The sequence below is a fragment of the Varanus komodoensis genome, unplaced genomic scaffold, assembly GCF_004798865.1.
Source record: "Varanus komodoensis strain SLA01 unplaced genomic scaffold, ASM479886v1 scaffold12, whole genome shotgun sequence".
Taxonomy (NCBI): domain Eukaryota; kingdom Metazoa; phylum Chordata; class Lepidosauria; order Squamata; family Varanidae; genus Varanus; species Varanus komodoensis.
The window spans coordinates 24925771-24951814 of NW_025335349.1; the positions used below are offsets into that span (position 1 = coordinate 24925771).

The window sequence follows — 26044 nt, forward strand, 5'->3', positions numbered from 1 at the left end:
TCTCTGTGGTCATGTGGCCGGCATGACTAGACACCAAAGTGCATGGAACGCTGTTACCTGCCCAACGAAGTGGTACCTTTTTATCTCCTTGCATTTGTATGCTTTTGAACTGCAAGGTTGGCAGGAGCTGGGACGGAGCAACGGGAACTCATCCCATTGTGCAGATTCGAACCGGCGGCCTTTCAATCTACCAGCCCAGCAGCACAGCGGTTTAAACCACTGCGCCACCTGCAGTCCCTCTAAAGGTAGGCATACACGAATGCAAAAATACATATGTCACATACATAATGCACAAAACTGAAGCCTATGCTTGGCCCCACAAGAGCAGCCTTTAAAGCCTGAATATTAACAACACTCCTTGTTCCAGAGAAGAAACTCTTTTTCCAGTTTTTCTATATAACCTCTGTTGCATATTTAAACATTTTTAAATAACTTTCCCCAATCCTTAGCTCCTATAGGGAAAACCTCTATAGAACGTTCTTGTATATCAAGTAGCTAGCTACCTGATATTGTCATGCCCTTATTCTAAATATCCTTGTACCGCACAGCTTACAAACATACCAAATTTCTTAAATGTTGCAAGTACTGGTGCTCCTCTTGTGCCTTGTGCTGACGAAACAACCACTGGGTCCCAAGTCTTGGAGAGCTGGTACTTAATGCAAACAATGGGAAGGACTGACTCCGCAGTGGGAAATGCCCTGAAAATTATACTTCAATACTATGCTGACTACCAGTTTTGGAGAGCCTGTGGACAAGACACCCTCAGTACCTCCCCTCCCTCAGTAAGTCTACCTTCTCAATGCATTTGTCACCAGCTGTTACTACCTCTCATTCTCTTTCTCATCATTGCTATTACTTGTTTGATGTGTGGAAGGCTAGGAGCAAGTAGAGAGCAGCAGCTACTGCTTTTCCTCACCACCACCATATTCAGGGCTAGAGTAGGAGGCAGGTGAACAAGCAGGCTGCAGCCATGAAGAGGAAGAACAGGTCTTGCCAGTGGACCTCTGCTGGGCACATGCTGCCTACCCTTGAAACCAGCCCTGCCACTGCACAGCCTGCCTTTTCTCTCAAATTTAGCTAGAGCCTTGTGCCATATTTTATGTATGATGATTACTCCAAGCCTGCTCGTAAAGAATCTTATATGAGGGTAATTCAAGTCTGGAATGTGTAACTTAAATCACCTGGTGGCCCTCAACTCTCTCACACTGGTGACTCCTGCGTCTGGGCCAAGGGCACTGCACTCTGAGGCAGTTTGTTGGACAAGGGGGCTACTGGCTGCTGTGGTGTCATTTCTGCAGGTGACGAGGAGGTTGCATTGCAGCTATCAGCCCAGTAGCACTCAGGTAACACTGGAGGTCAGGAGGGCTCTGTCTGACCCTGTAAAGTTGTTGGCTTGCTTCTGCCTCTCCGGTTTCACTTGTTCTTTAAATTCTAGGTTGTGACTGACCCCAAACTAAGCACTGTGGCAGTGGCACTAAATATAACTGAGTTAACACTTTTTCCCCATTTGGCACTAGTTTTCTCTTGTTTCCTATGCATGTGCCCTTCCTGATCTGCCTCAAACAAATTATTGTAAGTCCCTCAGGGTAGATATGTAGCCACCAGCTCTCTTTGAAGCAGTATGCATATGAAAGGTTCCATTTAAATAAATGATTTTGGGTGCAATCCTGTACATGTTTACACAGGAAAACGGCTTACAGCTCTCAGCCATGCCACACGCTCTGTGGTTGGGGCATATGGGGAGTTGTAGGGCTTCTTTGCATCTAAAAATGTACTGATTACCACTTTAACAAAAGATTGCACCCACAGTAATTGTATTACTGGTATGCCAAAGCATAAACTATATCTGGTTTATGAGATCTTTTATATCGGTTTATTTCAGTAAAATATAGTTCCAGTCAGAACTTTGAACCTGACCAATGTTACAAATGAAATGCTTCAGAGTCATGAAGGGTACAATCCTATACATGTTGAAAAAGAAAACAGGCTACAATTCTCAGCATGCCCCAGCATGCCATGTATGCCTTTTTTTCTGTCTAAACATGCATAGGATTCAGCAAGTTGATTAAAAAGGGTCAGTTTCTATAACAATTATCTCCCTGTAAACACACAAATATCTCCTATATTTTGAAATAGTTTAATGTTTTAGAAACCTTATAAGTGTATGCATGTCATGGTCTGATACCTTTATTAGTAGCCACAATTTAAAGAAAGAATTTAAGGAAATATATTGGAATGCGCCCACTAGTACAAGTACACTAGCAAATTCTGTCAAGAGTGTAGGCCAGGGGTCCTCAACCTTTTTAAACAGGGGGCCAGTTGACAGGTGCCAGCGGTAGGTGCAGGCTGCCAAGGTGGTGCTGGCGGGGGGTGGGGGGGAGCATGGGCCAGGGTGGGAGTGGGGTGCACATGAGGGGAGGCGGGGGCGAGGCGCCGGCTTGCTTGTGAGGAGATCGTTTTCTCTAAGCGAGTCCAAAATGACCTCCTTGGGAGTCAGCCACGCACCTGGCGAGCGCAAAACCTGTGGGGTGGGCTGGTTAAATGGGCATGGCGGGCCGGATTTGGCCCACGGGCCTTAGTTTGAGGACCCATGGTGTAGGCAGTGTGCTGGGAAAGAGAACTACCTTGTGGCCATGACTCTACTGGTAGTTCTATATAGGAAGGGCTTTTGTGGAGGAAATAGTGTGGAACCTGCATATAAATCATCATATATGATGATTACACACATGTCCATAGCCCTGCATACTTAAAGCATTATGTGTGTGTTAATAGTGAGAAAGAATGGTACTGTTGCCCAAAAGGAAGCCCTTGCCATAGAAGAAACATGTCACATTGTGGAGCTCTCAAACTCACAGTAATTTTTGTAACTTAGAAGTATAATTGCAAGGATTGTGCCATAGCACATGTTGTGAGGACGGCACACAACTGTACATCTCTTACCATACCGAACATGTGCAGATGCATAGTATTTGTAAGAAATGTGGAAACCATGACTGTGAATATGAGAAAATCAGTATGACATAGAGGGATTAGGACTCTGATGATTCGAAACCTATGAAACGCATTGTGTGATTTTGGGTCAGTCACTGACTCTCAGCCTAACCTACCTCACAGGGTGGTTGTGAGGATAAAATGGAGACAGGGAGAAAGATTATGTAATAAACCTTATGTTCTTTGTAGGAAAAATGGTGTGATAGAAATACAATAGGAAAGACAGGCAAATGTAAATCAAAATAAAACATCTGGAAGATTGTGTACCTCACAGGAGATATTGATTTAGAAACATTTTTTGTAAGAGCCATGTGGCACGTAACACATTTATTCTGGCATGAGCTTTCACAGACACTGTCAACTTCATCTGATGCATCTTGCCTCTTCTATACTAAAGTGTTTAATGCAAGGAAGACCATGAAGTGCATGTTTGAAATCTGTGATAATCTGTAAACCAGAATGTTTCCCCTGACAGGAGACAAAGAAGATGTGCAGTAAAGCAGTCAATTCACCACTGGCTGAATTGCCACGGATACCGAATTTATCCACATTTCATCATATTGGGAATGCTGTATGATTCAAGTGTAATCTCAGTTATGTAAAAACAACTACAGTGGGAAACACATAATTTCAGTCATGCAGGTTAATAACCAGGGAAAAGGTATATTAAATATATTAGTTTATTTGACTAATGATTGAAATAAATCAATATTTACATAGAGTGACGATATTACCTAAGTATCCTTTCATGATTGTTATAAAGGTTTATTGGATATAATTAATTCATGGTGCAGTTAACAAACTTGAAAATCTAAGCAGTTGGAACCTCATGCGCAACATAACTGCACATTCTTCTCCAGAGCAGAGAGCATCCCCTACCCTTTGCTTGCATATTTAACATGCATCAGTTGGTGATACTGTCACTTTAATACTCTGACTGCTTGCAATTGGCTGAAAGATTGGAACATTCCTTCATGTCGAAGGACGGCCTTGTGCCACGATTGGCTGCTCTGGGCGCTGCAGGATACTTCCTGGAATGTCTGCAGCCCAACGTTCTTCCAGGTCGGGCTCACTGGAAAAGTGGTGGGGGACTCTCCTTTATTCAAAATGTAATTAATAGCCTTCTGATTGATGGTAAGGAGAATGTGGGATTTCACCAACCGCATTGGTACTTCGGATATCATTAAAAGATGCATGCATGTTGTGGGGTTGGTAGAATCCATGTTCCATAGGAACAAACTGCATACCAGCACATTTACCAAGTTGTTGGATTGTAGTTTTTGAAGCATTCTTTGCTCTAGTCTAATATTCTTCACGGTGCAGGAAGCTGACTACAGAATAAGCAAATCAGCCTCTTCTTCACACAGAAGGGAACCTTACAGCAAAAAGAAATCACCAGAAGATGCATTTTGCTTGTATTGATCAGAAGGGTGGTTGGATTGGCTAAAAACAAGGAAAGGTATCTTTTTCTTGCAGTGATGTGTGAACTGTAATCTAAGCAAGGATATTATGGCTGTTCCCTTGAAACCAGTTTTCTACACGTGCTAAAGGAGGATTTTGTGTACAGTGCTCAAAACAGGTAATAATTGTCAGTGCCAAATCTCATAATACTGGACTAACAGCTTTTACAAAATACCAGGTTAGATTTATAATTTGTGTTGAAATAAAAGAATTTATATCCATAGTAATTAAAAGTGACAGCAGTAGTGTTTTAAGAGTGGCTGGAATTTGGGTATGAGCATGGAATGACCTGTTTTACCATCCTTCTAGGCTCTTGGTTAGAATGAGTAAATGGAAAGTAAAGTAAACATTGAACTTTTTTCTGCTTTTTCTGTGAGTGACATGTTTCTAATTATATTAGCAATTTAAATGTGAAAGCAGAGAATGATCTTGTGTATGTATTTTAAGTTTTAATCAGTAGGGGAGTTTCTAGAATGTCAGGAGGTGTAAATCTTGTGGCATCAGGATGGGTTCCTTTTTTGGACATAAAATAAAATAAACTATCCCCAGAAAGAGAAAAATGGTTAACAATTTACATCGGTGCTCTAGCATTAACTTATTTAAAAATCCAAATAGTATGAGGAGAAACCCCAAAATCTGATGCTGGAAGTAAGCAAAATTGTGTACCATGTGGATAAATTGACAGTTGCTTTCAAACTGAGATTACAGAGCAATGGTTCAAAATGTTAGACTTTTAAATTATAGAGATTTCTAAAGGCTTCAGATAGTTGCAGGAACATCCAAAATGGCCAGAACAAGTGGTACATGTGATGATGTCCTTTATTAGGCCACTTTGGTGGCCTTTCCAGAAAGACTGCAAAAACAAATTCCATGCAGTGCTGGTTCCACATGGGGCCATAATGTTTATAAGCTGTGCACCTTGTGTCTCACTCCAATTGCATAGACAGTGTCTACACCATGAGCTGCCATGAATCTGTGCCTTGCTTGGTCCACACAAGAAGCCGCTTGTAAAAGCCATGTTCCACTACAACAACATGGAAATGTGTTTCTTCTATTATGTGATGTGTGTGTGCGTGAATGTATGTGTCAGAGAGGGAGAGTTGCGGGGGGGGGGGGTTGGTTTAATTCACAGCTCTTGGGTGAACCTTTTATAGCATAGCTGTAGAAGTTTGTGGTGTGCCTGGACTGGAAAGACAGTGGGCCTGGCTATGGTATAGAGCTAGATTTATACTCCAGCCTGCCTCCCCAGTAATGGGTTGCTGCCTGCTCCCCAGCCCAGAAGAGTAGAGACAAATCACATCAAAGCACCACAGGAAGACTGCAGGTGTACTTGAAGCACATATTATTCTGGTACTATCTTCTACTTTTTCAACATAGGTTAGACATCTCTGTTTTAGATAAAAGATAGTCCCTATTCTAAAGGGTGGCCTTTATGATCTGTTGTTTCTCCTCACTTTGGATGGGTATTTTCACAAGGGAGACTCTAGTTAAACATGCATTCATTTTCTATATCATCAGCCTTTCAAACCGACATATACCAGATTAAAACTAAAACAAAAAGCATTCTTAGCATCACTTCTGAAAGTGCCCTATAAATCTGTAGCAGCTTTTGATGTGCAGAAGGTTTTCCTCTATCAGAATGGCCAAAGTGTAACAATGATAGATAGGCAACGTAATACAAGACAACTTGCAAGTGATAGATTTTGGATATTTGGATAGGTCTGGAAACCAAATATGCTGGTAGTGGAATGGGGAGAATAATCTACATAACAGAACCTTCTATATTTGGTGATGTTGAAGCATTCCCTTTATGTCCTTGGTAGAGAAGGACACAGAATAAAGGAAAAGTAACAATGACTTACCAAGGTTAAAATACAAGATTTTATTATTTATTGCAATCAGAACTTACGATGTTTGTTTATTGTGTCTACTAGTTGTTGAGGTTTAAAAAATTATTATTATTTGCTCAGATATTGGAAATAGAAAGCCATTCAACATGACAACAGAAACTCTGGTGAAGGATATTAAACCAGGCTTGAAAAACCTGAATCTTATATTCATTGTATTGGAAACGGGTGAGTGCTGTATGGAATCGAAGAAGATGATTAGCTGGTTTTTGAAACCCGATGCTATGTAGCTGGGATACCAGTCTGCTTACAAAACCCTATTCATGGGCATAAGGAAGACAATACTGCATTGTCTTCCTTTATTAAAAATGGGTTGCATGTAGATTTTAATTTTTTCAATTTACAGTTTACAGTGCAATCTTAAATGTAAATGCCACCTAACTCAGTGGGGCTTATTCTCATGTAAATAGTTGTAAAAGTAAGAATGATATGTTGCATTATATTTGTGCGTAACATTTTGTGAAATGGTGATGCAGACTCGCCTTCTGTCAGGCTGGGTCCAGCCTACTGGAGAATCCAATTTTTTTATTCCTAAATAATTATATGTACAATATTATGTGCATTCAGAAAAGTGTCGCACTATTATGCATATTGTGATGTCAAGTTAGCACTGATGCACCCCATTGCTTGTCAAAGTAATCCCACTTAATGCATTAATGCTTAATTACACTTTATTACTTGCATATCAGTGGTACTATTGCATTCCGTTCTTGCTATGCCGTGCCTTGCGAAGGTACACTCTGTTCTTCCTTTTTCACTGTGTTTCTTTTTTTAACTGCTGGAAATAAAAAGCAGCAGATGTCGATGGCTGCATGGGATGAGTCGGGATAGAGCTGTATTTGCTTTAGATCTATCCTTCTGACATGAAGCTTGAAACATCCTCTGAGTCACTTTAAATAATGGCAGCTCTTCTACCACCAGGTCGGGTGACCAAGACAAAAGATGGTCATGAGGTGAGGACATGCAAAGTAGCTGACAAAACCGGCAGCATAAACATCTCGGTGTGGGATGATGTTGGGAACCTAATCCAACCAGGAGATATCATTCGACTCACCAAAGGGTATGGATTGTCCTGCTGACAGGAGTGGAATTGAAGATGATGGGGAAAATGAATGCTACGTCTGGAGCTATGGCAAAGGGGCCATTTGGAGGGAGGATGAGTACGGTTGAGCTCACCCCCAGGACACTTCAAGTGTTTCCTGGATTACTTAATACAGATGTGTTACTTTTTAATGCACTTCAGCACACTTAACCCTGTTAGGGAGGTTTAAAGGCTGTGATCCTCTGAACAATAATTTGAGGACAAGTCCCATTCTAGGCAGCAGACCTGCATAGGATTGGGCTGAAAGAATGCATTTCTTTTTGGTGATTACCTACCATAGATTCACAGTGTTCTGTGTGAAATGTTGGAGGAGTGTTTGTAGGGCAATGCAGATAGAAAGGAAGCTCTCATTATGACTGCACAGAGAAATGAGAATGGATTTTCTTTAAAGGTTGTTCTCTCCTTCTGCAAATGCACCAGATGCATTTAGATTTGTTTTCCTCTGGGCTTGGGCAGAAATAATGCATCCTACTTAGCCCTTTAGGGATGCAGAATGGGGTACAGGTTTGTACACCTCTAACTCTTCAGCTCCCCTTCTTGAGTACAAATACCCCCCCCCCCCAGCATCTTACATGTGGCTAAGAGTTACAGCAGCATTCTTAAACCACGGTTAATGCAAATTGTGCTCACTTCTGGTCAGCACTTGAACTCTTACCTGAGAGCTCAATGGGAGATGGCTCATGAAAGTGAGCAGATGATCAAGCAGCCTGTTCGGAACCCCTTAATTATAATTAAAAGAACAGGGTGGAGATATCTGTAGCAGGCCTTTTGTTTTGTGAAGAATCTGCTTCCTCTCCAGCATTTCATTCAGTGTAGCTATCTGCAGTGTGTGCGTATGCACACTCTTGCCTGCAATAGAGAAAAAAGTTCCACCTCCCACATGCTCACACATTGCAAAACGCAAGCATTTTGCTACACAGGGATTGATCATCATCTAGCACAACATAATGTACAAAGCTACCCTTTATTTCGACTGATAGATGCATTCTTGCTCCCTCTGTTGGCACATTCATGGGGAGGGTTTTGAAAGTCTGTGTGTGGGAGGCAACATTTATTTATTTGCAAACCTTTCTAGTATGCTCTCTTTGTTTTTGGCTTACAACTGCAAGACTCTAGCAAACAGTAACATAAAATTAAGGGCCATTGTTGGCTTTAGAGCATTTTGTTCTCCTCTGAAAAGCAGAAACAAGAACAAAGAACAGCAGAGGACTGTGGCCTTTGTGCCTGGCTCATAGGCTTACTGGAAGTATCTGTTTGGCCACAGCTGGGGACAACCTTAGGCTGGAAGGATCCATGACAGCAGGCTTTTCCATTCTTTTCAGTGCTGCCCTTGGAATGCTCCAAGGCCAAGGGCACATCTGCCCAGCAGATTTCATGCTAGACAGAAAAAGCACATAAAAGAAGGAGCTTCTGTCTTTCAGTAGGGAAATCGAGTTATGCAATAGCACTCCTGAGTGCTACTAATGTGCAGTATTCTATTTGTGCGCATGTGCGTACACACACATGTACACATCTAGAAACAGCTGCGATGGGTCGGATGCGACTTTGCAACTAGCATAGCATAAGGATATACATATCATTTGTTGTATTTTATCTTGACTTTCTTTCAGGGAGCTCAGTTTTATTTCAGGTAAACTAGGCTGAAAGGGATACTAATCCAAAGCCACCCAGAGAACAGCATAGCGAAAAGGAGATATGCATACCTGTCTCAATAAGCTTAGGCAGATCCTCTGGGCCTCATCCAGGGATGCGTGAGTGAACTTCTGCTGGTGCAATGGAAGTTTCCTTCCTGTCCTTCTCCTTGCAGCCTCCACACATCCCCAAAATCTGCTTCAGAGGGTTCCCCCACCTTCTGGAACATGCGTGGGGTGTACATGCATCAGGCACTGTAGAGGGGGAATTTGATTTGTCAGTGACGTCCATTCCCCTGATGAAAGGACATATTCAGATGGACAACATACTAGAGTCACTGTGGGTTATTTACTCCTGATGAGCTGCAGCGTATGCTGCGTGCCATTTTGAATCTTTATCACCCAGTCAAGGTGATCAGCAGATTGTCATCAGGAACATGGCCACTGTGGGTTATCAAGGCTTCAGCAATCCTCATGTAACCATGACAAAATTGAGCTACCTACCACCTTCTGTATACAGATATTGAAATTATTGTCTCCTTTCTTGTCTGGACATCTGCAAATACAAGCATGTCCCCTGCAATCGCATTTTGGGTAACCCTGATGACATCTGAAAACAGATCTTCAGGACCCCTTTCAAAGCTTCTGCGCAGCTGTATCTCTAAGAGACTTTTGCATGCTATTTGGTGACATGTCACCCTTAGGTATCTGTTTTGGGAATATTACTCCCAAGTAAGTATATACAAAATTGCAGCCTAAGTGGTTTTAGGTTCTACAGGACCTTAAAACACACTACTTGCTCCAGTAGTGCAGCAAAACACCAATTCTTAGCTAGACTTGTACTGGAGCTCAGTTGGAGACAGGTGGACTAATACACATAGTACAGGTAGGTAATAGTCTTAGGTGCCATGCTTTAAGACATCTCCCAAAACAGTTATTTGCCTTGTAAGAGGGAGTTTGGGCTGCTTTTAACTGTGGATTTCTCTCTCTCAGGTATGCATCTGTTTTCAAAGGCTGCCTGACCCTATATACAGGACGTGGAGGAGACCTGCAGAAAGTTGGCGAGTAAGACTTGCCACTTAATCCAGTGTTGCTTTCTGTAATTGGGAATTGGCTGGGTGGTATTTCTACTTGGGGCTGGGGTCTTCTGTCTCCTCCCCACCATCTTCAACAGAAACCTAACTGGATGAGCTTCCATGACTATTGTTACCCATTTTTGTAACCACTTTTGCCTCTTTAGCCATATGGAAATTAACTGCAGATCACTTAAATTTCATAGTAGGCTGGGAAATTTGTCAAGTTTTGGTTCTGACTTATTGACTATGCATTTCCCTTCCCCAAAATTATGCAAGTCTACACTTCAAAGAGTACTGTCTACATTTGGGCTTGCTATGCCTAATGTGACTGAGCCTTAAAAAAAAAAAAACCCTACTTTTTTATGGCTGCTTTTACTGTTTGCTGTTTAGCATGTGAACACTGTCCCTAACTGCCCATGGTAGTGTCTCAGCTCTCCTTGAACAGTAGCCAGTCTATCAGCCTAACTGAATGAATGGTTTCCAGATCATCATAAGAAGTTCAGGTATGTTTTCCTCCATTTTCCTCCTAATTAGGAGGGGATGGAAAGGATAACCTTGGCTGCTTACCCTCAAGGTAGAATGCTGATGATGAGGGAGTTGGGTCAGTTAAGGTGGAAACTTGAGGGAGAAGGTTAGAAATTGGTAAATGTTTCTTTTCAGGAGCTATAGAGATTATTCCCCCCCGCCCTCCATGAATAGAGGAGTTATTCCTAGTGCTGTTGTTATACTGGGCTCTTCTAAAATAAAATCTGTTTCTGTATTTGAGACAAGTACAGGAGTATGAGAGCCAGTGGCAGAGTGGTGAGAGTGTTGGACTGGGACTCTGGAGATCTGGGTTCTGGGCCCTACTTGGCCATGAAGCTCATAGGGCGATCTTAGGCTCACCCTCAGACTCTCAGCTTAACCTACCATATTCCCATATGTTGCTATAAGGATAAAATGGAGAGAAGAACCTTGAAAATTCCCTTGGGTTCCTTGGAAGAGCAAGAAAAGTCAGGTATAAAGGCAATAACAACCACATATTTTGGACAGAACCACATTGGCAGGATTTGATCACAGAACCCAGAAAATACCAAACTTTATACTTCCTCCTTTCCCTATCCATTTTCCGCTTTGTGACATGTCTTTTTCTCTATGCCCTCAGGCTTACAATCTATCTTTGTTTTTTGCCTTGCTTTTTACTTGATCTGTGAGTTGTTCAGGGAGACTTTTCAGCTGAAGGGTGGAACTAAAATGCTTTAAAACAGTATCAGTGCTGCATAGGTTGTTGGAGAAGGTGGAAATTGATTCGTGGAACAAGATCATTTTTCGTGCGTTTTTATCTGTAATATTTCCTGGCCCAGGTTTTGCATGGTTTATTCAGAAGTGCCAAATTTCAGTGAGCCAAATCCAGAGTATGTTGCCCAGCAGTCACAAAACAAAAATGTGAGTATGTGGATTGCCTGGACTGATGTTGTGGAATGAAATAAATTTTCAAGTGGGGATTTGCTAGCCCTGGGGCAGGTTCCTAAACTCATCCTGATGGGTCTCTGTGCCTTCTTTGACCATAATAAAATGTATCATCCCCAAAATGCTGTTTTTTCTTCTGTGCCCTTATAGTAGAATTGCTTAAATACTTTTTGAATTCTGTTCCTGTTCCCATTGCTCTCTCCCCTGTAAATTCCTGTGTTTATTTTAACCTTTGTAATAGATTAGCATTCTATTTCCCTGCCCTGAGAAAATGAAAATTTAAATGGAGGTTTAGAATTATACAGCTGATCCTTTAGGGAACCAGGCACTTAAAGTTGCCAGCTCCAAATCCTGAGAAGGTTCTTGTACCCTTTAAGAGTAGCACTGAAGGAAGTAATTTTACCCAAGGGGGTAAAGCTGGTTCTGCTGAGCTTTCCCTTCTTAGGTAACCTTTAAAGGGACAAAGGTCTTCCTGGGGTGCCTGACTGGATCTAACTGAAGTGTGTCTTTTGAGGGTGGCTGGAAAAGGGAGCAATGTATGTAGAACTGAATGTATTTAACTCTCCAGGACACTTCAAATAACATTTTCAAGAATTCCCTTGCCATGTAACAATTACATTGGGAATCTTTATAGTCCAGATGCCTTATTTTCAGTTCTTTTTTTTTTCCTTTCGTCGTCTTCTTCCCCAGTCTCCACTACTACATAAGTTATCCTAACTTAATTGGTTTGCATCATGGTCTTGTGAGACATTTGTTGCTCTCTGACCAAATGGCTGATGTATCTATAGAACCATTGCATAGTCAGAAAATGTGAGCAGTTCTTGGTTTTCTTCATTTCTTTCAGAATGATAATGCAGCTCCCACGGCCTCCCAGACTATGCCTGGACCCTCTACATCATCAGCAGGTACGCAGCTGGTGTGAATTTGCACATTCCTAAGACTACTGAGCCAAAGTTCTTTCCTAAGTTGAGTGCCAAACATCATCCATAGTCAGATAATTTGCTCAGCTGCAGGAAGGTTTTGACTGCAACATCCAACCTATTAGAACCCATAGTCTCCAAGGAGGTAGAACTGGACATCATGATTAAAAGTATTTTTGCATTCCCTGTGCCTGAGAGATAATAGTTAATAATCACAGCAGGCAGGAAAGGGAATGTAACCCTTTCTTCTCCTGTGGCAGCCTCGAGGAAGTTGGCAGTTACTTTGGAGGAGTGGACGGGAATCCTGCCTTGGTGCCCAGGATCATCCTACAGACCAATTTTAAATGGGATTTAGTGTGTCTAACTTGGCATAGGATCAGGTTGTTTAGAATCTTGGCATGTCCAGCTTTTGACCTTCTGGTGTGGTAGCCCTGCTTTTTTAAAATAAGGTTCTGTCCCTATGATTGTAAAGATAAGCTTGCTCTTCTGGCAACATTTTTTCATCTATTCCAGTCAAGGTCAAACTTTCAACATGCTAACTCTAACTTATATGGTCCTATTATATTATTATTATTATTATTATTATTATTATTATTATTATTATTATTACATCACATTTATAACCTGCTTTTTTTCTTTTTGCAAGGGACCCAAGGTAGATTACAATACACCCCTAGTGTGGATTAATATTGGAAACAAACAAGCAGAAGATAGGATATGTAGTTCTTTCTAAGTATACCATTAACTCACTCAGTCAATTTTGGACTTACGTTAGACTAAAAAGCTTTTGACCAGGTTATTTGAAGGATAATTTGCTCCCCTTTGTACAGCCCAGGTTGTTCCCTGATGCTTACCAAATCTAATCTCCTCCTTCTAACACCACCATCTATCCCACATAATGGTTGAGTAAACACAACACAACCTGTACTCAAGGTTGTTCTATTGTATGAACCCTCCTGCATTAACAAACCATGGTTTATTAACCACAAACATCCCAATGTTCCCAATCCAACAGCAAAGTGTTACATTTATTGTAACAATCCTATAGCTTTTTAAAACAGCATATATCAGCCGAAATATTCTGACCATATCTTTTATTCCAGTCTTCCACAAAACAATTCCTTTTCTCCAAAAATATGTTTTCCTTTCTTGGAGGCTGCAATCCCATTCACATTCTCATGAGAATAAATTCTACTGAACTCAGTACAGTAAGTTCCACTGAGTAGACATAATATTTTATTGATAGTTTGGCAGCACATTTTGCTGGTAACGTTTGAACAATCTACGCTTGATGCATCCAGCATTTGATTAAAAATACCACATTTTCCAACTGTAAGCTATTTCAGTTCTTGCAGTTACAGGCTTAGAATTGGCATCTTCCATATTGATTTGGGTATTAAATATTTCCCCGCAAGATTGCTAGTGTATTGAATGGCTTCATCTTCATAGTTTCAGTAAGACTTTTCCTTCCTTCCTTTCAGCCACCGACAACCAGAATGGCAATGGGTTGATCACTTCTGGCTCTGGCAGCTCCACGCACCCACCTAGTGTCCCCTCTCACCCCACCAGTGGTCGCATCACCAGGAGTCAGCCCAACCACCAGAGTGGGAGCTCATCAGGGACTGGGTCGACTTCCAACCCAGTTAGCAATGGCAAAGAGACACGGCGAAGCAGCAAGAGATAACAGGTGCAGGACTAGGCAGTGCTTTTACACCTCTTCCCCTCACTGCCTGCTGTGTGACCTTTTGCCTTCTGCTAACCAACCCTGAGGCAGAGGGGCTGATATGGAGGGGAAGAGATGGCTATCATGCCGGAGCAGAGACTATGAAGCCAACTCATGTTTAGCTACTGAAACATACTTTAAATATGTGATGCTGACTGGATGAGGATTATGATGCTTGTTGTCTTTATACTGATGTTCCAGGTCAAAGTTGCTCTTTTCAGGATACCACATATTTCTCTCAATCTTTGGAGGAAGTTAACATGATTGCCACACCATCTTTTTGCCTCATAGTGTTTCATTCCTACCTTAACTTTCCAAGATAATAAGCTCCCATGGTATGGGCATGTGTTCTTAAATTTAGCTCCTGTTTGTAATTCTAAAATCTTTAAAACTATTTACTGTGGACTCATGGTAAAGTCACTGAAACTAAGCTGGACTTGAGTGGTTTTAGAATTGTGGACTAAAAGGCGGGCTGTCAGCTTTCATGGGGTGTCTTGTACAGAGGAGGTGTAGCTAGGCAGACAAATAGAATTTATCCCACTTTTTCCCAAGCCAAACTATCAGTCTGAGTTATTATTCCAGAATTGGCTGATAAAACGGCATTATTTTCCTAAAGATATTCTCCATTTATATTATAGCTTATGGCAGGCTGTAGATAGGTTTCTGTAGATGTAATGATGATACTAGATTAGAAATGCAGCAAAATTGCCAAGAAAAGGAAGGTTCCTTTTAAAAGACCAGATTTCAATTCTTATGAAAAGCCATCATTATTAGTTTGGATTATTGTGCCGATATCTTGACGTAGATCTGTGTTGTTATTCTAGTAGGGCTCAGCATGGGTGGTGGTAGAGGTTGGCAGGACAGGCCTTTTGTCAGCCAGTGCTGCTGCCTTGGTTCTCACCAGGAGCATGGCCCAACTAGGTACAACATTATGCACCTTTATCTCTGGACTGTTCAAGTCCTGTATAAAATCAAAAGGACAACCAGACTTTCCTGTGTCATTACAGAAGTTGAACAAAGTATTCTTAGTTCTTATGCTCCATTGCTTTCAGTGAATATGTCTTCCTATACCGTCAAACTTGAAGGGGCCAAAGTTGACCAAGAGCTCACAAAAACCCATAGATGGTTTTAGACTCAAGTTATCGGAAGGAACAGGAGGAGCAGTTTGCATCACATAAAAAGTTTTTAAAGGAGGACAGGGCAACATTTTAACATTAAAACATTTGCCAAAGTTAAGGTTCTTGAAAAACAATACAGTGTCAAATCTTACTTTTTTTTGTAACTGTGGCTTAATGGCCATTGCCAAACTATGTTTGAAAATATTTTGAAGTGCTGTACTATCTAGCTATTTGAATCCTAACCTCTTTTATTTTTTTGCATCGGTTCTTTACTCTGCAACAATTTGCTTGAATTATTTAACTGAAGTTTTCATTTTCCTAAGAACATCATTGTTGTCTAATCTTATGTGGCTATTTGAATGTAACTATTACATGAATGTTTGGGGAAGAAATATTTTAATCCTCTTATCTGTGAACATTTCTGATCAGAGTAAATGTGCCATTCCAAGGAAGTATGGATGCACCTGTTAATGTTTGCTCACAAACTTAAGATAACTGAAATAATTGTGTAAGTAACAATACCTGAGTAAATGTATTTGCCTGACATATGACCATTCTCTTAGACATCCTCAAGGACAGGGGCATGAGTTACATGCAACCTCTCTGTGCCAGTTTCTGCAAATTTCCTTTTAGGACACAGAGTGTTGACTGGTGACACCTCACTTACCATGTCTCAAATTTTAAGAGAATCCCTTCTGGATCGCTTGTTCAAGCTACCTAACTCTACCTATCAAGTTGGTGTTAATTCCACAAAATAAAATACTTTTCCATGATTTCCTGTCGTCAGGAAAAGTTGTGACGAAGCACAAATCATTTTGGTGTGCAGGTGGTGAAGTTGTGAAATCAATTTTTACTTATCAGTGGAAAAGTAAGGTATAACCTTACAAAAATGTTTAACTTCTGAACTGATCCAAGTTGGGGAAAGAATAAAATAAGGGGGCATTTGCCCATATGCCATAGGGGAGAAATCCAGCTGGGTTTGGACATTTCTTTTGAATAGGGCTTCAAGTCAAGAGTTCATGCTCTTTTCATCCTACGATGAAATATAAGTGTGTTTAAATTCTACCAAACGCTCTACACGCTAGCAATGGAGGAATAAACTGCATCAGAGAGTGTAAAACCAGCTATTCTGCGCTGTGCGCGCGCTAGAGAGACAGCGATGACTGAGAGAAGAGACGCGGCAAGATACGACAACCGCCCTTTGCCCACTCGCGGACGGCCACGTTGTGCTCTTTTGCACCCTGAACGAGCCGGGCGGAGCTCCCGCCTCCTACCATAAGGCAGCCACCGTCCAGAGCGCCTCGCTCTCCACGGAAAGGCGGGGCTTCCAGTTCCCCGCCTCCGGGGTACATAGCCACGCCCACTCGCACCCTTCGGCCTGCCGCGAGTCTCCACGCTAGCCCCGCCCATCTCGCAGCCAGGTTGCCGCGCTGTTCGCCACGCGAGCTGGGGGGTCCTTTGAAGGGTCCTTAAGTGAGGCTAAGTCGGCCTGGCAGCGCCTGTATCTGCGAGAGGCCGGTTGTGGGAACGTTCAAAGGAGGAAGTTAAAATAGGGAATGTGAGGGATGGGTTGGGATGTGGCAGCCTTTTTCAAGTGGAGCCAATAAGGCGGGATTAAGGCAGGAAATTAATTCAGGCAGGCGTTAGACATCCCTAAACAAGAAGAAGATTGGAGGAGTTCCTCCAGCCGGCACTGAGTTGGGGCTTCGGGCGGACTCGGGTCCTGCTGTGGGAGGAGGCGGTGAGAGTTGAGCAGGGGGAGCATAGCACTCAGAAATTGGGGTGACTTATTGTATGGAGCGGTGACGGTGGGTGGCAGTTAACTCGGGTAAAGTGGCGATTAAGAGTAGACGACAGGATGTTCCTGATTGAAACCTCATCTCTGCCACGCACTGCACTGGTGGCCTTGGGCAAGCCTCCAGTCTCTCTGCCTCGCCTCTTCAACTGCAAAATGGGGCTAAATAAGAGTGGTCCGCCTTATAGGGTTGTTTATAGAGATTGCAGAGATAATGCCTGTGGCGTGCTTGGAAAACTAAACTGGCGATATTAACCCTCTTGCTGTTTTATACGTGGAGTGTTTGGAGCATGATGTTCTCTTGAGGGAAAATTAGGAGTAGAGTTGCTGTTGACCAAAAGCAAATGAATACAAGTGAAAAATTATGGAAGATAGTTCCATTCTATAAAGTAATTGTTGACTGTCCAGTTTCCTCTATGTGCCTTTGTTTCGAGCATACAGTACATCTTACATGCACTTGGGTGAGATGTTTAAAATGTGTACTGTTACTCTGTTGTATTAAAGTGTTGCCCTAGCTCTTACTTCCAGTTTGTAAATTAGGAGTGTATCGTTTTAGCTTTCTGTCTTATCGGATCTCGTGGTGTGTAGAAAAAGATTAATATCACAATTCAGGCTAATACAGATATCCCTCCAAAGAAAGCTAGTCAAATGTATGCCATCCAAAGAAAGCTAGTCAAATGTATGTCCCGTCCAGTTCAATGGGACTTAAACATGGTTATCTTTCTCTAGACCAAAGTCATTTTTTCAGTTGTTTCTTGTGATATTCTTGCTTTTAATCAGGAAGTAAATCATCTGGACACATACTTGAAAGCGAGTGCTAGTTAAAATTTCTTTATCCACATTACTGAAGTGGGGGGGGGGGTATAAATTTATAAAAGGACTATGCAAATTTGAGAATTTCCAGCAGCCCTCATAGGAAAACAATTAAATTCAGAACTTTTGTATAAATTTGAAGGAATAACTTTTCAATGTAGAGACATGATAAATGTTTCATGAGAGTTGTTGTTTGTGGGATTAACAGTGCTTCTGTATAACTGTTTGTTCAATAGTGCTGCTGCATTATGCAGCCCTATTTCTCCTAACCCCCCATAACTGTGTTTTGGATTACAAGTCTAGTAATCCAAATACAGGTTTAATTACCAGTCAGTGGGGCTTCTGAATAAACTTGCATAAAATTACAGTGTAAGACTTTCTAAATCTAGTCATTCAAACATTATGATGCATACATTAAAATACAGTGGTACCTTGGCTCATGAACTTAATCCATTCCAGGAATCTGGTTGTGAGCCAAATTGGTCCTGAGCCAAGTCAAATTTCCCCATAAGGTTCAATGTAAATAAGGTTAATCCATTCTGTAACTGTTTCTTAATCAGAAAAATGTGAAGCAAAGTGACAAAGAACAACAAAGATCACAGCCATCTCCCCCCACCCCAAGCACGAGCTTGGCCATCTCCCTCGCCCCAGCATGAGCGTAATCACAGCCATAGACGGGCGTGATCCTGGTCACATTTGGGGGTGGGGAGATGGGCGCTGGCGGTGAGATGGATGAGATTGTGGTTGCACTCGTGCAGGAAAGACAGGCATGATCACGGGCGCACTTGTGTAGGAAAGACGGGCACGATCTCAGCCATCTCCCCCACACCCCAGCTCGATCGCAGCCATCTCCCCACCCCTCCGAGCACAACCGCGATCATGCCTGTCTTCCCTGCATGAGCACAACTGCGATTGTGGCCATCTCACTGGGGGCGGCGGGGGGGGGGGGCATTCAGGAGAGATGGTTGTGGTCACGGTTGTCACTCAATGTGGAGTTCGCGACCAGAGTCAAAATTTTTATGAAATTTTGTTCGCGACCCAATTTGGTTGTGAACTGAGGTGTTCGTAAGCCAAGGTACCACTGTAACTATAATGAAATCAATTTAATGTCAGGACTGATGCACATCTACTCAGTCACAGAAGCTAAAGACAGAACATTAGCTAACTTACAAGACTGTAGCAGCACTCAAGCTCTTTTCACTGTGTAAACCTGTATTTTTCCAGCATCCGTTTTAAGCCCCAGAAGCTGTGTGCTTGTGTGGGCATGGTGCTTATCATACACACAGATGCAGAACAAAAGGGTTAATTGCTGTTATTTTAGTAGCACCTGTACACATAACTATGCCAGGGAAAAGCACCTAGGGTGCCATATGTGGCTGTAAAGCATTGCAGTTATTTCTGTATCTGTCCCTGTATGTGTACCTGAACACAACCATATATAAAACAACTAGGGTTGGGTGCATGCTGTGCATGTTTGAGTCCATCCCAGACCCGCAGTGATACTTGAAATCAAAAGCCTTGATTGTAAGGCTTTTCTCTGTTCAAGTTAGCAATATGTTCAGGTTTAATTTATTGTGTGGATTTGGTCACAACAGTATTATAGAGTGCTTTTGTTTTTAAATGTTGATGTGCTTGTTTGTAATTTGATGTGAGCATTTCATTGAACCAAAATACATGATGGGGCAGCCAACCCATCTTTATCTTGAATTTTAAGAGCCAAGCTACACATATGATACAACTCCCACTTTAGGTGCAAAATCAGGAAACTCTTCTAAGATATACTAGTGGTGGAACCTTGAGATTTCAGGCTGCTGGGAAGTTTATTTTCCACAAGAGTTTGAGAAATAAATGATACAGTCAGAAAAATCAGCAGTTGTTGGACTGCACCACTTAGACTGCAGGTAAGGGAATACATTTTTGAGTGCCTCCAACATTTAAAAATCCTATAAAAATCTTCATGCTTATAGAAAACAAATGTTGCCCTCTTCCTGATATGTTTACTTTCTACTTTTTGAAACCCAGGAATGGCTTATAAAGGTTATTTCACCATGTGAGGCGTTTCATCCTAGCCATCTCTGCTTGCTCTTAATTCATTTGCTAAGTGTGAACATTAACTCCGAATATACCTAGGGGCCTTTCCCTGAGAACTGTTTTGTGGTTATCCATAAGTTTTACAGCTTATTGAACATTTTAGTGTATGTAGCTTGTGATATCACTTAAGGTTTATTATTTTTCTCTGTAGAAAGGATACCAAGTTGGCAAATATCTCAAAGTCAGCAGAAGGCAATTTGTAAAAGCAACCAGGAACCAGCAGTAACTGCTGACTTCGGCCATTGCACAAAGAGCACTTTGTGTTCTAAACCTGAACTTGGGGAAGAAAAGCTGCCTTTCAGAATGTTGCTTAGCATTTGTATCTTGGAGTCCTCCTGAGTGCAGGCAGATGTCCTGTGGGTGGCTCATATTGCCTGAAGTGCTTGATCCTGCCTGTTCTTGGAAGCTAAGCAGGGTCAGGCCTGGTTGAAATCTGGATGGGTGATGTGAGTGCTGTGAGTTGCCCAGAGAGCTTTAGCTTCAGGTGATACAGAAACATAATGTAGCAACAACAATAATATTTTTGTGGAAAAGGGAAGTTTGGATGTGATTCCTAGTAATGGAAGTAGTTTGCTTTTGGAGTTTGAGGAGCAGGCTAGAAATAGCTTCCACACAATAGCCCTGAGATAACATCTGACTTTATATGCAGGTTGTGGCCCTTGCCCACACCCAAAAAGATGAATGGCTGGATTTCAAGCACGGTCTGCCTGTCCATTATCCTTTCACTACAGTTGAGTAGTGCTTTTGCCCGGAGAAGCCAAGATCTTCGCTGTGGAGGTAAATTAGGCTATCTTTTAACTAATAGAATTAACTAGGGGTGGTGGGCCTGTTGGAAAAATTTAGGAACAGTAAAAGATGGATTATATCCATGACTTTCAGACTTTCTGGCTTCAGGGAATCCTTTTCACATTGATATGTCTGTTGAAGAATGTAAAGTGTGTTCCAGTGTGCAAGACCCATTCAGAAATACAGGGAAAGACCCGGAGAGGTGGCCAAGCTGTCTTTCAGAAAAGCTTATCGACTGCCATTACGAATAATCTTATTGCAGAGCCTTTGACAGTTTGCGGAATCACTGGGCACCCAGGAGGAGTATTTCACACTCCTCTAAGTATACAAATCCAAGCTATACTTTTAATGTATGAAACCAATTCTACACATTTCTTATACTTAGTGGTTTTTTGTTGTTAAAGAAGGGGCTGGCACTGGCTGTTAATTCAGATGCTGTGAAAGATGATCACTAAAAAAGGGGGGGGGGGTTCAATGGGAGACACTTGTGAAGGTTACTTCATTGTACATTGGTGTGGTGGTAGCCCAGGCAAGCTCAGCAACATCCGCAAGGGGGTTCTGCTTCTCTTGTCAAGCAGTTTACTCACCACTTCCCTGGACCCACATGAGGTCGATCACCTGGATTCCAACAACAAGACCACACATCCTGGATACAACAACCCTAAGTGCAAGCCATGGATTGTCACAGTGCACTAAACATCAGTGTTGTACTGTGCAGCATGAAACGCTGCTGTACAGCAGCTTTTTAATTATCTGGAGGGAGATCGCTGGGTCAGCCTCCTCAGGATCATGTACATCAGGAAAGCCTTTCTGGAATCAGGTTGTCTCCCATTCTGTTATTGGCTTTGCTGCTTTATTGGGCTACTAGTTCCTGACATAGAAATGACATGTTGCTTTCATAGCTAAATTGCGGTCTTACAGCAGGTGGGAAGGGTAAGTAGAAGAACAGAGGTTCAAACTGCTGTTTTGTTATTTGAACAACTGCTGCTGTGTCTATATCAGGGGTTGGCAATCCTATTTCTTTCCCACTGCCCACTTCCAGTGCCCTGTATACGTCTCTGGCCTGTTTAACATAGACTGCAAATCCTGCGGAGAGCTGCTGCTCTGGAAATTGTTGTCAGATGCACACACTGTTCCATGGCATACATCCATCTGCAGTGTGCAACATTTTGAAGAATGTATTTGTCCAGCTGCCAATTTTTTTACAATGTTCCAACATCAGAGTGAATGTAGGCGGGAGAGAGGGAGGGATAGTACATATGCAGTGGGGTAGCTCAAGACTTGGCTTCAGGTAAAGAGAGGACTGGAAAGCTGCAATCAAATTTGTTTGAGCTGGAATTATCTAAGATTGCAATGTACATCATATATTTTCATGAGACCTTAAATGTGCTCATAGGGCTAATAAGCCCCTGAAGATGGTTTGGTCCAACTCTGGGATACGATAAGAAAATGTTGAAAAAGTTTTCTTTTTGTATGTATAAAGATACTATTTTAAATATGTCCTTTCAATAATTGTTCTTGACGTTCTGTCTTTGACTGCAACAATCTTGACGAATGATATTCCTGCCATCACTGCTGCTTTTTAGACACGTGCTTTCTCTCTGTTTTTAGTATGTCGTGCCCTGGTGGATGAACTGGAGTGGGAAATATCTCAGGTAGATCCCAAGAAAACCATCCAGATAGGTTCCTTCCGTATCAACCCAGATGGAAGCCAGTCCATTGTAGAGGTAATGTGTTTCATGCTTGCCCTGGACTGGTTAGGGCTTTGGAGACTTTAGCTATAATCTCTGAGATGAGAGGTTAGGGAGATGGTTCAGCCGATTCTATAAGAACCTTATAAGAGGAAAACAACAACTGTGGGCTGGTGAACATCTGGTGAAAGTGGAGGCACTCAAATATTTTTCCAATGTGATTCTTTCCCCTGCACTGCAGAAGGTCCTTGTCTCTGAAGTAGCCAGAAATCATTAATCAAGAAGGTATTCCTACTCCAGAGGAAGGCAATGTTATGTTCAGCATTTCATGAGCGATACTGAGATTCAGAGCATTTCTTTCTATTGTTTAAGAAATTTTGAGAGAGTTTACAATAACTGAAACTATAAGATCACATCACAAATCAAACATTTATGCAAATGTAAAACAAAGCACAACAATATTATTATTATTATTATTATTATTATTATTATTATTATTATTATTATTATAACATTTCTATGCCGCCCCTTGCCGAAACCTCGGGGCAGCTTACAACATGATAAAATACATTGAAATACAATAGTACATAATAAATTACCATTAAATATAAAAATACAAAAAATACATTGATTTACAAATACAAAATTAAAATTATCAGTATAAAATAAAAATATAGGAGGAGAAAGAGAAGGAAGAAGAAGTTGCCCAGGCCAGATCATATGTTTTAACAATTGAAATGATGTTTAAATAAAAAGGTCTTTACCTGGCGCCGAAAAACCAGTAACGACGGTGCCAGGCGGACCTCTTTGGGGAGTGAATTCCATAGGTTGGGCGCCACCGCAGAGAAAGCCCTCCTCCGAGTACTTACTCTCCTAATTTCTTTCATGGAGGGTTCCCGGAGAAGGGACTCTCCCGCAGATCTCAAAGGGCGGTCGGGCATATACGGACGTAAGCGCTCGTTCAGGTAGCCAGGACCCAAGCCGTTTAGGGCTTTGTAGGTCATAATCAACACCTTGAATTGGGCCCGGGCTTCAATGGGAAGCCAGTGAAGCTGACGGAGGACTGGAGTCATGTGAGCATAACGCCCCGTCCCCGTCAGCAACCTGGCAGCTCTATTTTGCACCAATTGAAGTGTTCGGACTGTCTTCAGGGGAAGCCCCACGTAAAGCGCGTTACAGAAGTCTAGGCGGGAAGTCACCAGCGCGTGTGTCACCGTCGCCAGGCAGTCATACTCCAGGTAGGGGCGCAGCTGATTAATCAGCCGAAGCTGAAGGAAGGCGTTCCTCGCTACCGCTGTCACCTGAGCTTCCAAAGAAAGCTCCGGGTCGAGGAGTACTCCTAAGCTGCGGACCTTATCCCTAAGAGGGAGTGTTGCACCATTCAGGACCAGGTCAAATCCACCCTCTCCGAAACCCGATCCGCCAACCAACAGGACCTCCGTCTTGTCTGGGTTGAGTTTCAGTTTATTTGCCCTCATCCATTCCCTTACCTCGGCCAAGCACCCGTTCAGCACAGCCACTGCCTCACCTGGATTAGTGGAGAACGAGAGGTAAAGCTGGGTATCATCAGTGTATTGATGATTCCGCAGCCCACACCTCCTGATGACCTCTCCCAGCAGTTTCATATAGAGTTAAATAGCAGAGGGGATAGAATGGAGCCCTGTGGTACCCCATGGCATAGCTGCCATGACGTAGAGACATGGTCCCCCAGCACTACCTTCTGGAATTGACCGTCGAGATAGGAGCGGAACCACTGCAAAGCAGTGCCTCCAACCCCCAAGCCCGCAAGTCTATCCAGAAGGATACCATGGTCGATGGTATCGAAAGCCGCCGAGAGGTCCAGAAGAACCAACAGGGATGCACTCCCCCTGTCCTTCTCCCTGCACAGGTCGTCGTACAGGGCGACCAAGGCAGATTCAGTACTGTACCCGGGTCTGAAGCCGGACTGAAAAGGATCCAGATAATCAGTTTCATCCAAGAGTGCTTGGAGTTGTCCCGCCACCACTCACTCCAACACCTTGCCCAGAAACGGGATGTTGGCCACAGGTCTATAGTTAGTGGCCATCTCTGGATCCAGTGATGCTTTCTTCAGGACCGGTCGTATTACCGCCTCCTTTAAAGGGGCAGGCACTCGACCCTCCCTCAGAGAAGCGTTAACCACTTCCAAGATCCAGGTCCCAATCCCGTGCTTGGAGTTATTTATTAACCAAGACGGGCAAGGATCCAATAGGCAAGTGGTGGGACGTACTCTTCCAAGCACCTTGTCCACATCATTGGGCCGCAATAATTGAAATTCCTCCAATAATTTTGGACCAGACGGTGGCATTGGCGACTCCTCAGAGACCTCTGATTCATTAGTGGAGTCCAGCTCGTGACGAATCTGAGCGATTTTCTCCCTGAAATGCCTGGCAAAGTCGTCACAGCGGGCCTTTGAGGGTGGCATCGGATCTTCCTTAGGACCCAGGCAAACCAGGCCTTGCACCACTCGAAAAAGCTCCGCTGGACGGCATTGTGAGGAGGCAATGGAAGCGGAAAAAAACTTCTTTTTCGCCGCCTTCACCGCCACAGCATAGGCCCGATAGTGGGCTCTCAAGTGTGTTCGGTCAGATTCATCCCGTGATTTCCTCCACCTACGCTCTAGCCGTCTCCCAACTCGCTTCATCGCCCGTAATTCAGGTGTATACCAAGGGGAAGAGCGGACTCTGCCCGGTGGGAGAGGACGCTTAGGAGCGATCGTGTCCACAGCCCTGGTCATCTCTCCATTCCACAGTTCGACCAGAGCCTCGACAGGAGTACCAGTCTTGTCAGCCGGAAACTCCCCCAGGGCCTTCAGGAATCCATCCGGATCCATCCGGCTCCAGGGGCGGGCCCATACAATCGGGTCCGCACTCTTATAGAGGGAGAGGCCGCTCGAGCACAAACCTCACCAGGAGGTGATCTGACCATGATAGGGGAGTCAAACATAAATTTAATAAATTTGCAGCACCCCAATATCCACTGAAAATAAATTGAAGCTGGAAGAAAGCAAAATAAACCTATTCCTTGTCCCTCAAAGGTTGCCTGAACATGTGGGCCTTGCATGCTTCTTTAAAACTAATGAGAAGGCAACACAGATATCTCCGTTTGGTCAACTCATTCCAGAACCTTGGACCTATGGCTAAGAAGGTCTTGCCTCTAGCTTCAGTTTTTCTGGATTGTCCTTGATCTTAAGTGGTGAGAGGCCCATATGTGGTTTCTGAGATATACACATTTCAGGTTGGGAACAATTGAAAGGTCAGTAGTTAGTCTATAGATGTTTGTATTCATGGGAGCTGGTGATGTGGTAGAAGAAAAGGACATCAAGCTTTAGAGCTGTACTGATGGGGAGCATGGAGGAACGATTTCTGCGGTTCTTTTCCTGACCCCGAGAGAGGTTTAGAGAAGTTTCAGCCTGGTTGCTCCTGTCCTTCTCTCTCTCTCTCTCTCTCTCTCTCTCTCTCTCTCTCTCTCT

General features: G+C 42.8%; 2 protein-coding genes across 10 annotated transcripts in view; both read left to right on the top strand.

Moving 5' to 3' along the window:
- The first annotated feature begins 213 nt into the window (after window positions 1-213).
- On the top strand, window positions 214-15922 carry NABP2 (nucleic acid binding protein 2). 6 transcript variants are annotated; one of them, XM_044421935.1, is made up of 8 exons: window positions 214-782; window positions 4468-4570; window positions 6423-6527; window positions 7281-7419; window positions 10086-10157; window positions 11512-11593; window positions 12462-12522; window positions 14019-15922. In XM_044421935.1, the coding sequence occupies exons 3-8, from the start codon at window positions 6449-6451 to the stop codon at window positions 14219-14221; spliced, it is 636 nt and encodes a 211-aa protein (XP_044277870.1). In that variant the 5' UTR covers window positions 214-782; window positions 4468-4570; window positions 6423-6448; the 3' UTR covers window positions 14222-15922. The 6 variants fall into 6 exon arrangements, with proteins under 6 accessions (XP_044277870.1, XP_044277869.1, XP_044277871.1 ...); XM_044421936.1 differs by lacking the exon at window positions 214-782 and adding an exon at window positions 4018-4125; XM_044421937.1 differs by lacking the exon at window positions 214-782 and adding an exon at window positions 4040-4125 and having other exon boundaries at window positions 4451-4570.
- Window positions 15923-16942: 1020 nt separating this feature from the next.
- The window catches only part of CNPY2 (canopy FGF signaling regulator 2), a 15617-nt gene continuing 6515 nt past the window's right edge, over window positions 16943-26044 (top strand). The window contains exons 1-4 of one of the 4 annotated variants that reach the window (XM_044421945.1): window positions 16943-17119; window positions 19737-19887; window positions 20727-20854; window positions 22475-22590. In XM_044421945.1, the coding sequence (XP_044277880.1) occupies window positions 19835-19887; window positions 20727-20854; window positions 22475-22590 (297 nt within the window). In that variant the 5' untranslated portion in view covers window positions 16943-17119; window positions 19737-19834. Of the gene's footprint in view, window positions 17120-19022; window positions 19888-20726; window positions 20855-22474; window positions 22591-26044 lie in introns of those variants that run through there. The other 3 variants (XM_044421947.1, XM_044421946.1, XM_044421944.1) reach the window with 3 other exon arrangements.